The sequence below is a fragment of the Pocillopora damicornis genome, chromosome 3 (genome assembly GCF_964200805.1).
Source record: "Pocillopora damicornis chromosome 3, jaPocDami1.2, whole genome shotgun sequence".
Taxonomy (NCBI): domain Eukaryota; kingdom Metazoa; phylum Cnidaria; class Anthozoa; order Scleractinia; family Pocilloporidae; genus Pocillopora; species Pocillopora damicornis.
In genome coordinates this window covers 20,703,759-20,716,358 of record NC_142672.1, presented here as the reverse complement: position 1 = coordinate 20,716,358, position 12,600 = coordinate 20,703,759, and the positions used below count along the sequence as shown (strand labels likewise).

Sequence of the window (12,600 nt, the reverse complement as noted above, 5' to 3'; positions counted from 1 at the left end):
TGATCTGAGAGTGACAATCAAAGTCGATACAAATAACTCACCTATCAAACATTACGGATAAATTGGCTTTTGTTGAGGTACTATTGAATGATAATGAACTGAAAGTTACCAGTTCACTGATCATGACTATGATGAACCTGGACTCTATATTTGCATACTCACGCGGTATTAGCGGTTCAGCTCCAGGAGTCTGTGCCTTGCCAAAGGTACGACGCAAAGGCCGAAGGGGTTTCTTACATATAAATCACATGCAGTACTTACCTAGTTTACTCCAGTTCATTTTATTTGTTGATGATACTGGTTTTAATCAACGGCAGATATTGATGTGCTGGAAGACGTAAGAAATTACGAAATCTGAAAATGAAACACTAAATCTGCTATTGTGTATCTCACAATCTCATTACGGAATCGCGCCCATTGAAAAGCGTCGCCCGAGAAAAGTGGGGTACCCATGATGCTTTGCGGGCGCAATGACCTTGGAATGAGGTTGCAAACGCTCACCGCCAACTTCGGTCGCTTTAGATCTGAATTGACAAATTCCCAAACGGGAGTTGTAAAATTTCGCTTTGCGTCCGTTTAGAGACAATGGAGATACAATTGGAGCAATAAGCATTGTTTCAAAGTGACGAAATGCTCTTTTCGTCGGTAAAGAGCGAGGGCCGCGTTTGCATATCAAAAGAGCGTGAAGTGTTCATCCGTAAGCTTATACTAACCACGCGATCGCGAGCAATCCTGTCCACGTTGGAGCTCTATCAAGGTGAGTGAATGTTTTTGATTTTAAATTTTTTCGACCATAAATGTTTACTACGAACATAAACGAAATTGCTTTCCTCGAAGAGAGATCGCTAAATGTGATCGCACCATCGGATTGTGTCATTTTAACCTAATGTAAATAAACATTCGGGCTGCCGATGGTTTGTAGTTTTGCTTTTGGTTTTCCATACATTATTCTGTTAGTTTAGTTGAGGTTGCTCATTGGCTTGTTTTGGTCACGTGTGCAAACGAAGTGTTACTATGGTAAAGCTGAGTTGGAAGTGAGCGTGCACCTACGTGGAGCGGGAATCTACAACGTATACTTAAGCTTTTCGAAAAGTAATTAGACTACCGACGTGTTATCTGAAACTGACGGCAATAACGGGCCAAAAAGGAAGGTAAAATTCCGCACTGCCCCACACTACATTATACGTTCAGTTCTTGGATAGAGTGACAAAAACAATACTTTACCATTGGGAAAACAGATTTGTTTTACGATAGTATGGGGCAGTACGGGAATTTTACTAAAAGGAATATTTCTGTGATGTTTTGCTTTCTTGGCGAAATTGATGGTCGAACCTCGCAAATCTGCCGCAGTTGAGTCTTAACACAAATTAAAAACCCGGCATTTGAAAGGTAATTTAATTTTACATCTAACCGATTTTTAAACAATATAACCTAATCAAGATAACGCCACTAATTACGTCTATTCTTCTTCGATGAAAAGCGCTACGTTTCGGTTGTCTGCACAAGAAACAATACTTTCGAACACTGCGTACACGGGGGATTACATGATTGACAGTCGGATTGACAGGCCTGCGTGAAGTTACGCATGCTCTCTTTCTCTTTTCTAGCTTATTTGCATTTTCCCGTGCGACGTTTTTCAATGGGCGCGATTCTGTAATGCTTAGACATCTCAGAGCGCAAGGGCAAACAATTAATGACAAGAACTGTCTTTATCGACTAAAGGTAATTCCCTTGAAATTGTTCTATAATCAAACTCTTTTTGAAACTTGGTATAATTAACATTCATGATAAAACATTAAAAAAATGCAATTAAAAAATGGGGTCACCGTGCTTGTTTACGCAACAGCAGGCTCTTAAAATGGGGTATTTTTATTGGTTGCGCGTTAAAAATTCGAATCTCCTTCGTACAGAATTTAGCCTTAGTAACTTGAAAGAAATTTTATTTTGCCAGGTTGTGGGGATTTTGCACTTTTTCGGACAGTTCCGTGGTTAGCGTAAAGTCCTCGCCTTGGTCAAAATACACCAAGTACGGAACTATTTTCCAAAAAAGTCATGTTCTACTGTCAAACTTTTTTTCTTCTTCAAACATGTTCTTTATTAGGCTGTTCTTAGCAAATACCTGAGAAAAAAAATCGGGTGTCACCGTGCTTGTTTCCTCACAAACTGCCGCGAAAGGTGGACATGGTTTTGAGATCGCAGCCAGGATAGATAATTTGCGCGGTGGGGACTGGGACGAGACACAAAATAGTGCCCATCGTGTTCGAAATTTGCAGCTAAATACAGGAATTGCACCGACCTGTGATTGAAGTTAAAAATAGCATTAGTCACGCTGTTGAACTCAAGAGACTTGCTGATCACGTTGGCATTTGTGGACGAAAATTATGTTAGCATTAAAAATCCTTCCTTTTTTCAAATCAAATAAACACAAGCTTTGATATCATCGCTGGAAGATAAATTTTCGGGTCAAATCTACTTCGGTAAAGTAGTACTACTAGTACTGCTACATTTTCCGTGCAAAAATGATTTTCAAACTTTTTACATTTTTTTCGACTTTCATGCTTCAACATGTCACTAAATAAAGTTAATCCTCTTGGTCGTTGGTTCCACAGAATCGAATTGAATGTAATATTAAGACCCTTTCAGAATTACTGTTTGCATTCTTGTTTGCAACCAAACCAACAGAGTAAATATTATGACTTTCGTATATTCTTAACTATTTAGAGTAAATATTAGTTTTACAAAACATTAATTTCACAAATTGCAATCTTAATTTGCGTTATTTATAAAGTACTGACATATTTTTGCCAGCACCCGCTTGTTTGAGGAGACTCTGGGTTTGTTGTCAAACCTCTCCATAGAACTTGCTTCACCCCTTTTTCCTTGCCTCTTTGTTACACCACTTGTAGGTGATGGAGACCCAAACCTGAGCTTGCACACTTAATCACTGGGTAAAATGCCAAATTTTAGTGTCATTTAAGTAAAATTAAACAACTATTAAACCCAAAGACAAATTTAAGCCATGTTTACTAAACTTAAACATGACTTAAAAATGTACCTTTGTTTAGGCGAGGTTTAAGCATTCTTAAATACAAATTAAATCGACATTGAGATTTAAGCTATGTTTAAGTCATTTTAACCGTACTTAAATCCTTTTAACAGGGTTCGCACGCGCCTTGAAAGTCCTTGAAAGTCCTTGAATCTCAAAATAAAAATTCAAGGCCTTGAAAGTCCTTGATAATTGTAGTCAGTGCTGGAAAGTCCTTGAAATTTGTAGCTAATTTAATCCAACTTAGATTCTAGAGTGCCTTATCTGAAAATATATGCAACTGGCACAAACGTAGCAACACATAATAGTAAGATACAAATAACAAACGATCGTAACGCCACTCCGCATGTCGATCAATCGCCCATATCCATTTGTCCTGTTCTTGGTTCTATTAATCACTCTGATTGGTTGAATGTCTCGAATGTCAAGGGCCAATCAAATGTTTTGTACTATTCCCTCTTTCTGAGAAAAGCCATGTGCTTTGAGTGCTTTCCTTGTCTGGGTTAGTGTTGATTGTTTGCGTTTTGTTTCACGAGTGAGAGATTTAAAACAATGGGCAAGTGTGTTTTCAGCAACTTGTGGCTTCAGAAATCACTGTATAAAGATTGGCTTCGAGAAGTCAAGGGTGACAAGCACAAGGCACGATGCATCGTGTGTATGAAGGATGTTGACATTTCGAGCATGGGAGAGTCAGCGCTCACAAGTCACTTGAAAGGAAAAAAACATCAAACACTGACATCCCAGAATAGGTCATTAGCAAGCGTTTCAGATTTTTTTGGCGTTTCTTCTCAACAACCAGCAACTACAAGTGACGATGCCAAAGAAGTTTCAAAATCCGCTTCGTCTGAAAGTGGCGAACACAACACGCTCAACCCCACAAAGTCTAGTACTACGAGTTCATCTGGTTCATCGGTGATGGAAAGAATTGTCACTCGTGATGAGACTTTGAAAGCAGAAATTTTGTGGGCATTGAAGGTGATAATGTCTCATTACTCCTATAAATCATGCGAAGGTACGAGCAAATTGTTTCAAGCGATGTTTCCTGACAGTCGGATCGCGAGTCAGTTTACATGCGGAGAAAAGAAATGTGCATACTTGATCTGTTTTGGGCTCGCTCCACACTTCAAACAACTTTTGAAGGACGTTGTGAAAAAAGAAGAAGCTTATGTACTTATGTTTGACGAGAGCCTGAATAGCGTGTGCCAGTCAAAGCAAATGGATATTCACATTCGTTCATGGAATCATGACAAACACGAAGTTGAAAGTCGCTATTATACCTCAGTGTTTATGGGGCATGGAACAGCAGAGGACATGCTTTCTCATTTTCGTTCAGGCATAGAAGGAATTCCTCTCAAAAAAGTTTATCAGGTAGGATGCAACTCTCGTTATGTTTGGGTAATCCATGAAATTGTTTGCAAGATATGCTTCTTTGAAGTTGTATTATTTCTTACCCTCAATTATCGACATTTCGAAATAGGCAATAGCACAAACTTAGTCTTCACACAATTACCTAATTTCAATTATTCTTTGTCATATTGCCACTCTTTTGAAAGACCTATGTCTTGCCATTATTAAAAAGGTGTGATCAAATTGGAATCAATTATATTGTTTTCATGACTGGCATTTAATTTCATCGTTCGCCGGCGAACGATAATTACAAGAAGTTGCGTTAAATTTTTTTTAACATGAAAATCTTTCAATGTCTGTTATTATTTTGCTGTAGAAGGGCGAAAGATGCAAGATTACTTAATCTAATTTATTGCATGTAATATAAATTGTGCGTTCACAATCTAGCCAATGTTCCAAAAAGCGATAAAATTGTATTAAATAGAAATGAAACACCTTACTTGGTTTTCTGCCCTTTAAGGTCTAAATAAATCAACACTCTTTCATTGCAAATCTTCACAATTCCAATGCATCCATGACTAGTTCACTTCGTGTCTAGGTGGACAATGACACGAACTCTGGGACGTAATGCAAGTACTAAATTAAATAATCTGTTTCCCTTTCAATATTACAAGGAATGTTTTCTCTCATACTAGTTGTCAATGGATGGACCCAACGTTAATTGGAAATTTTACAGTATGCTGACTGATGAGGCAAAAAGGGAGCATAATAGTCACATGCTGAACATTGGCAGCTGTGGTTTACACATTCTTCATGGAGCATTCAAGGATGGAGCTGTGGCATCAGGATGGCAGTTAGACAGGTTGTTCTCCAGCCTTCACTGGCTTTTTCAGGACAGTCCGGCAAGGAGAGAGGACTACACCAAAGTAACAGGAAACTCACTGTTTGCTTTGAAGTTCTGCAAACATAGGTGGTTGGAGAATGTCTTGGTTGCAGAACGTACACAGAGTATGTGGGACAGTGTTGTCAAGTATGTTCAGAGTGCAAGGGCAGGAAAAGTTCCACAGCCACAGAATAAATCCTTTGAAACTGTACAAGAGTTTGTTGCAGATCCCTTTACGACTGCAAAAGTCGCTTTCTTCCTATCAGTAGCCAAGCAAGTGACACCGTTTTTGACACTCTATCAAACCGACAAGCCTATGCTTCCTTTCCTGGCTACAGACCTGTACAGCATGCTTGGGGGATTAATGAGAAGATTTATTAAGACCACTGTTATCAGTGAAGCCAAAACCCCATTGAAGCTTACAAAACTTGACCCTGCTGACTCCAGCATTCATGCCTCTCATTCCAAGATTGACCTGGGGTTTACAGCTGACAAGAAGATCAAGGAGTCGATTGCAAAGTCCACAGTTTCAGAGAAAAGAGTGCTTCAGTTTCAGATGGAATGCAAGGAGTTCCTTATGAAAGTAGTTTGCAAACTGATTGCCAAAGCACCAATTCAGTATTCCCTTGTAAGGAATATAAATTGCTTAGATCCAAGAAACATGATGAGTGACCATGATGTTTCCATCACAAAATTCAAGAGAGTTTTGACTACCCTTGAAAATGCCAAGAAAGTCCCGGAAGGTGAATGTGATTCCCTTTTGGAACTATTTAGACAATTCATTATGGAAGTCCCCTCTTCTTCTCCGTCGGAGTTCAAAGACTATGATCCTAACAATGATAGACTTGATTCCTTTCTGTATCTTCACATGGGACAGAAGCGATCCTACCAATCATTGTGGAAAGTAGTCTCAGAGCTACTGATATTATCACATGGCCAGGCCAGTGTCGAAAGAGGATTCTCAGTCAATAAGCAACTGGAAGTCGAGAACCTCCAAGAGCGCTCCTTCATTGCTCAAAGGCTGGTACAAGACCATGTACAATCTGTGGGAGGTGTCCTTGCTGTTTCAATCAACAAACCACTTCTTTTGTCAGCTGCAGGAGCTAGGCAGAAGTATTTATCATATCTTGACGAACAAAAGAGGAAGAAAACCTCTGAGGGTGTAGAACTGAAGCGAAAGGAGCTAGTCGATGAACTTGACGAACTTAAAAAGAAAAGAAGGCGTTTAGACAGTGATGTTGACAATCTTGTTAAATCGGCAGACGAGTTTGCACAGAAAGCAGAGGACACTGGGAAACTTGTGTGGATTACAAAGTCAAATAGTTTGAGGAGAACTGCAAAAGAAAAGGAGATAGCTCGCAAAGACCTTGAGTGCAAAATTGCGAATGTTGTGGATGAACTAAAAAAGGCATACACTTTTAGCTCAACTTAAGCTCGGCACAATCGCTACTATGATAAGGTGAACATTCTTTTATTTTGCAGTTGGTGGAGTCCTTGAAAAATAAAAAATATGTCCTTGAAAAGTCCTTGAAAAGTCCTTGAATTTTTAGTCCAAAAAAGGGTACGAACCCTGTTTTAAGGATTTAGGGTTACTTTAAACCACCTTAAATCTAACGTTAAACCTATTGGGGAGATTTAAGGTCTAGTTAAAGGAGCCTTAAATACAACATTAAATTTATCATAATATTTATGCCGTGTTTAAGGACCTTAAAAACACATCAAATCTTTTGGTGTACACCAAGTCTACTTTATTGACATAATCTCTCACCAGAACCAGAAACCATACGAGAGCAGCCTCCAGCAACCTTCAATGAATTAATCATAGATTAATATTAATATTATGTATTTAGTAAAGCCACAATATTTCACGCTACTGATTTTATTGCTTTTTCAATTCTTTGGGTAATGAAACTGTGTTTGTTGATTGTGAACAAGAGACTTGATTTCTTGTGTTGGAAACTGTTTCACTAAAGGAAGGTGGTTGCACAGGGAATTTGACTAACCTGAGCAAATAAGGTACATTTCTTCAAAACCATATAATTTTAGTATATACCAAACCAGTGGACAGTGTTTTTTGCATGCTCTGATTGGCTACTCAAACTCAGGATAGTACATGCATGTGCTATCCACTTCCCAGCTTAAGCTGAAGTGTGAAAAACTTTTTTTTGCAGTGTTCTGAGATATAAATTTATAATTCTTTTATCTCACTGGTTTGGTATATACTTCACAGCTCATTAACTATCCACCACCACTAAGGGGAATAATATTTATTGTTAAATATATTAAAAACAACAACGACATGTGAATGTAGATTGATGTTAATAACTGGCTGGTAAAATAATGGCACGGCGTGGAATAGGGCAAACTGCCATGAGTTTTACATTGTCAAGAGTTAAATAAGCTCCAGCAAAAAGACTGTGTATCCTATAAACAGGCAAAAAGTAGCTTGATGCTCGAGGTTCAAAGTTATTTGCGTCCCACACACAAAGGGTATTAAAACTTCCCAAGCATTGGTTTTGCTGAACAAGGAAACCGGGGTTTCTGAGCATGAAGTGAACAGCTCTGAACTGCAAACGTCACCAGACATCTCTAACTGAACGTTGAAAAGCGCGCGTTTGTATCGAGGACGCGGTATGTCTCGTCCCCAGAGTGAGGCCGAGATCCTTATGCGCATGACAAATACCGTAAGAACGCCAATCAAATGTCCAAAACTATAATCGCGGGATATTTGATCTTTCACTGTCGTTCGCTCACTCGGTCGAGTTTCGTTTCGTTGCGTGCACGTGTTTGGATTCTTCCTCGATAGGATGATGGCTGCAAACGATCCAGTTCAAGAGAGACAGCTTGTTCTTATGGAAAGAATGAGTAGAAGGATTGATTCGATTCTCGAAGGGCAAAAGAAACTAGAAGATACGAATGCAGTCCTTCAGCAAGAAAATGCAAAGCTGAAGAACCAACTTGCGAGTCTGGAAGGGTAGGCAAAGAAGAAAGGCAACAAACGTTCTAAAAGCTCTCGCAGAGAATCAAATGTTGTGATTCCAAATGACTTAAGGGTAAATATTCTTTAATTACTTTAAGGATATAAATTTTTTCAACTTTAGTACCGTTAAGTTGTGTTTGAGAGTTTCAGTTCCGGTGTATCAGAAGCATAAAACGTGTCTTCAAAGACACCGCCATTCCGCCATCACGCGTGTTCTGTGTTAACTTAAAGCACAATATGTGTAGATGTTGGTTCTAGTGCTTATCACAAAGTTGGAACATCCTTGTGCTGAATTCTTGTGCCTATTTTGCAAGCATTTAGCAAAAATACTGTTTACCCAGTTTAAAATTCCACTGTGTACTGTTTACCCAAAAACCCTGCTGACCCTGATTAAAGAAATAAACAAGTTTGTGGTTTGAATTGACTTTTGACATATGATGTTCTTCCATATTATCTTCCAGAAACGGTTTCGGTTCATCTACAAAAAGATGGTAGAAAAAAAAGTGACACAAGGTTTCATCATTGATGAGGAGTATGTTATTTTTTTATCATACATAAGATGATGTGTTTAAATAGCAAGGCACTAAGAGAGATGGCATGCAAGATATTAGAATTAAAACTTTACCACCAAGAACTAAATCTCTCTCTGACCAGCTTCTTCTAAGGGACTGTTAGTTATCTGTTTTGAGGCCAGTGTTTAGAGTCTGGGGCCAGTGTAAAATATTCAAATTGGGAGTAGGAGGTGGTAAACTTTTAGAATCTGTTATTTCAACTATTATGTTGCTGATAGATTAATACATGCAAATTTTTGTTTTGAGAAATCTTTTCCCTCCAAGAACCAGAAATCCTAATGTCAGTTTGAAGGTGTAAAAAGCATGTAGCTTCTGCACTGTACCAGCAGTGATTAGAAAATTGTCCCTCTTGTATAACTGCTTTACTTGAATTATTATTTCCTTTTTTGGCTGAATAATAATAATAATATTATTATAACTGCCTCTGGCTATTGTTTAAAACAAAAATAACATTCTCATTTTTATTACAGTCCACAGTCAGAGAGAAACCAGAGTATTTTTACAAAAGTGAAAGAAGTACTGAAAAAAGAGCATGGAGGAGAAAGCTGCCTATGGACTGACTTACAAATGGAAGGTATTACATTACAGGAATCAAGTTTTAATGTTGTGTGCAAGTTAGAACAAGAAGCATTTACCTTGTGCAAAATCAAACAAATTTTCTGAAATATGTTGGACAGAAAACTTAAAAACTGAGAGGGAAAACACAATATTACCAGCATTAATTCTTTTAATTAATATATATCCATAAGCTGATGTTACATATACACATAGACTTGTCATTGTATTGTAATTTTAGGATATCATGCAGCGATAATAATCATTGTTTTTAACTCAACAGCTCAGTTTTATCGGTACTTCAAAACAACTAAAGAAAGAGAGCAGAGGATAAGAAAAGGGAAAAATGAAGAGCATAAAGAAAAGTGCAAAAGGAGCAGGCGTTTGCTAAATGTAAGGACTAGCTAAGTTGTCTTGCTTTTGCCATGCTAAACCTATATTCAAGAATAAATTTTCAAGATAGTGTGGCTGAAGCATGGCTTCTGAATCAAACGTTTCAATTCAGTTTGACAACAAGTGTTGTTTAATACTGTGGGAAATTTGTGCATGGCATTGTACCAACATAATAATAGTTTGAAAACACAATACAATGTGGGATAATATACAGCAACAAAAAATGAAACAATGCCATGCACAAATTTGTCATACACTGTAAGTAGGACTGGTATGTTTACAACTGGTGTACAAATACACACTAATTAGGAAAGTCAACCTTGCTGGTAGTTAACCAAATAATATGGGTTTGCTTTAATTTAGTACTGTTTTGTAGCATGAATTTTTTTCTGGGAGTTCTATTTATTGCTGATTGTTATTTTCATATTTTATATCTTTTGTGGGATATCATTTTGAGTTAGAAAAGTATTTCTATTTGACAATAAATTATATGTTTCATAGATATAATTTGGTCTGGTTATTAACTAAATAATGACTAAATTGTTGCTTTTTGTTCCATTAGAAACTGGAAAGGCGTCAGTCATCCTATGAGATGCTACAAGCTTCTATGACACCAAAAGAAAAACAGTATTATAGTGAAATCCTTTACATTGATTATATGAGTAGCGAAGAATCAGATTATGAGGAGCAAGAAGATTCATTACTGGTGAAAAAGAAAAGAAACTGGCAAGATATGTAACCAAGAAGCTATAATGGGAAAGAACAAGCTTGACAAATGCAAAAGCCAGGCTAGACAGAACCTACAAAAATAATTTGACCCCCCATGCCAGGGCAATGGCTAAGCCAAGGAGTGTTGGTGGCATGTCAGAGAGGCCTGCACCTGCTGGCCCACTTTGGGCTGTCAGGCAGATAAACAAAGAGTCGTGATTGAAAAAATACTTAACACTTTTTCTACTTTTTATTCATTTATTTATCATGTATTTAATGGCAAACTGAAGTAATTGTTTTGTTAGAACAAATTATTGTCATCTAGATCACAGGGATAGTTTCTTCCAAGTATTGTTAAATTTATTGACTTATGATGGGGAAAATGTGTTCCTGTTAAGCATAAATAAGCTAGGTATGTGTGACATTTTAACCCTTTAACTCCCAAGATCTGATTGGTAACTATCCTCTCTAGCTGCTACATATTTCCCTGTAACTTAGTTATGAGAATCTGGTGTGATATCAAGACAAAGACCTATACCTGATAATTTTGAGAATTCTCATTATCTCTTTGCTGGATAAGTTCAAAATATTTTAGGGAGAAGTTACTTGTTAATCACTCCTGGGAGTTAAAGGGTTAATTACAAATAGGCAGTAGCTTTAAGAATGTGTACCAGTGAATTTAAAATAAAAGAAACTTGAAACATATATTGTTTAGTGTGATATGTGACCTGGTGTGTGGCAGTTTAGTAATGAAACAACAAAACAATAATATTTCACTGATTTCACAAATTTGATTCAAAACTAAAATAAGCAACAAATTTTGAGCAGATTAATTTGCATTAAATGGTACTTTGACGTGAATGAAAGTGATCCTCGCAGTAATATGCACTACTTAGGCAGTAGTGAAAATAAGGCCTGAAAAAAATTCAGGCCTGTACAGGCAAACAGCAAACAGTGTTTTTTTCACTAAAATTTGGTATCTCATAAAGCTTGTGAAACTAAGAAAGAGGTTGATAGTCCCCTAACACTTATAGCTTTATCCCTTGCAGTTATTATTTAGAATACATTCATAAGCACTAACACTATTTTCATAGATTTGTGTTCCTCTACTACATGTAAAATGTTGGGAATTGGGAATTTGTGAGGAGTGAGCTGTGCCACCATGCATGTACACTGTACTTACTTCTATGATCTTTCCCAGGGACTGCCTCAAGCTTTTGTCTGTCAGATCCTTGCCACAGGGAAGGCCTGTGTGTTTGTAGGATGCAGGATTTTTTAAGTAGCCACACCAGTTGCCACAGGAAGAATGGTCACCATAAGCATGGGGTACAATAGACTTCAGACCATTTTGCACACCTTCTTCATCATCCTTATTCTGCTTTAGTGTGTAACCAAGGCATCACTGGGAATACCATATCACCATATCTGTCAGGCTTCTGTTTTGGGTTTTGATGCTGTATAGTGAGCTACCAAAGGATCTTTTAGCATGGACTACATCTGACCATTTTTCAACCTTGTGTTCGACATTTTTCCTCACTTTGCTAATGGTGGATGAATCATCATCCCCAACAAGAACAGATACAACTGCATTTTTTTCTTCACAACTGTTAAGCAGAGTGAAACCACAAAAATAATATTTTGTTATAAAAAGTGAGGGCATTCAAACTACACCTAGGCATTATCTTAAAGTATTTTCTTTTTTGCATTTTTAACATACTCATATTCAAAAATATAGGTGCATTTTTATGTTGGCTTTCTTGTCAAATTTTCAATCATTATTACCAAGGGTGTTAGGTACCGTAAGACTTTCCACTGTTCATAGTTCAAGTGCCATTACTGTAACATTGATATCATAAGAAAAGATTCCACAAGTCTCTCTTTGGAGCAATAAAACTGCGAATTTAACATTTTAATAACTATTGTTATAATTATTATTTTATTTTTTATTTTTATTATAGCATACCTGGTTACTAATTACCTTTTGACTAGATCAACACAAACATCAGCTTCCATAGCTTTTGACGAGCCTTCCCAGTTGAGTCTGCAGTCGTGTATGCGAGGCTTTTTTGACTGTCTGCTGGCAGTTTCACATGTTGCACACCTTTATAAAAGACAT

At 37.4% G+C, this 12,600-nt stretch overlaps 2 protein-coding genes across 4 annotated transcripts; both read left to right on the top strand.

Moving 5' to 3' along the window:
• Positions 1-3,151: 3,151 nt before the first annotated feature.
• On the top strand, positions 3,152-6,800 carry LOC149048786 (uncharacterized). The gene is made up of 2 exons (XM_089201274.1): positions 3,152-4,414; positions 5,089-6,800. The coding sequence occupies exons 1-2, from the start codon at positions 3,599-3,601 to the stop codon at positions 6,706-6,708; spliced, it is 2,436 nt and encodes an 811-aa protein (XP_089057400.1). The 5' UTR covers positions 3,152-3,598; the 3' UTR covers positions 6,709-6,800.
• A 364-nt stretch (positions 6,801-7,164) lies between these two features.
• On the top strand, positions 7,165-11,189 carry LOC149048785 (uncharacterized). Of its 3 annotated transcripts, none has more exons than XM_089201277.1 (5): positions 7,165-7,292; positions 8,718-8,788; positions 9,299-9,402; positions 9,667-9,776; positions 10,339-10,914. In XM_089201277.1, exons 2-5 carry the CDS (start codon positions 8,745-8,747, stop codon positions 10,513-10,515), a joined length of 435 nt encoding a protein of 144 aa, XP_089057403.1. In that variant the 5' UTR covers positions 7,165-7,292; positions 8,718-8,744; the 3' UTR covers positions 10,516-10,914. The 3 variants fall into 3 exon arrangements, with proteins under 3 accessions (XP_089057403.1, XP_089057402.1, XP_089057401.1); XM_089201276.1 differs by lacking the exon at positions 7,165-7,292 and adding an exon at positions 8,015-8,329 and having other exon boundaries at positions 10,339-11,189; XM_089201275.1 differs by lacking the exon at positions 7,165-7,292 and having other exon boundaries at positions 8,541-8,788.
• The last annotated feature ends 1,411 nt before the right edge of the window (positions 11,190-12,600 follow it).

Excerpts from the sequence above, each read along its gene's own strand:
- LOC149048786 (XM_089201274.1), top strand. The coding sequence starts at position 3,599 with ATGGGCAAGTGTGTTTTCAGCAACTTGTGGCTTCAGAAATCACTGTAT. Across the intron at positions 4,415-5,088 it reads CTCTCAAAAAAGTTTATCAG|TTGTCAATGGATGGACCCAA; the intron begins GTAGGATGCAAC and ends CTCTCATACTAG.
- LOC149048785 (XM_089201275.1), top strand. The coding sequence starts at position 8,691 with ATGATGTTCTTCCATATTATCTTCCAGAAACGGTTTCGGTTCATCTAC. Across the intron at positions 9,403-9,666 it reads GACTGACTTACAAATGGAAG|CTCAGTTTTATCGGTACTTC; the intron begins GTATTACATTAC and ends TTAACTCAACAG. Across the intron at positions 9,777-10,338 it reads GGAGCAGGCGTTTGCTAAAT|AAACTGGAAAGGCGTCAGTC; the intron begins GTAAGGACTAGC and ends TTGTTCCATTAG.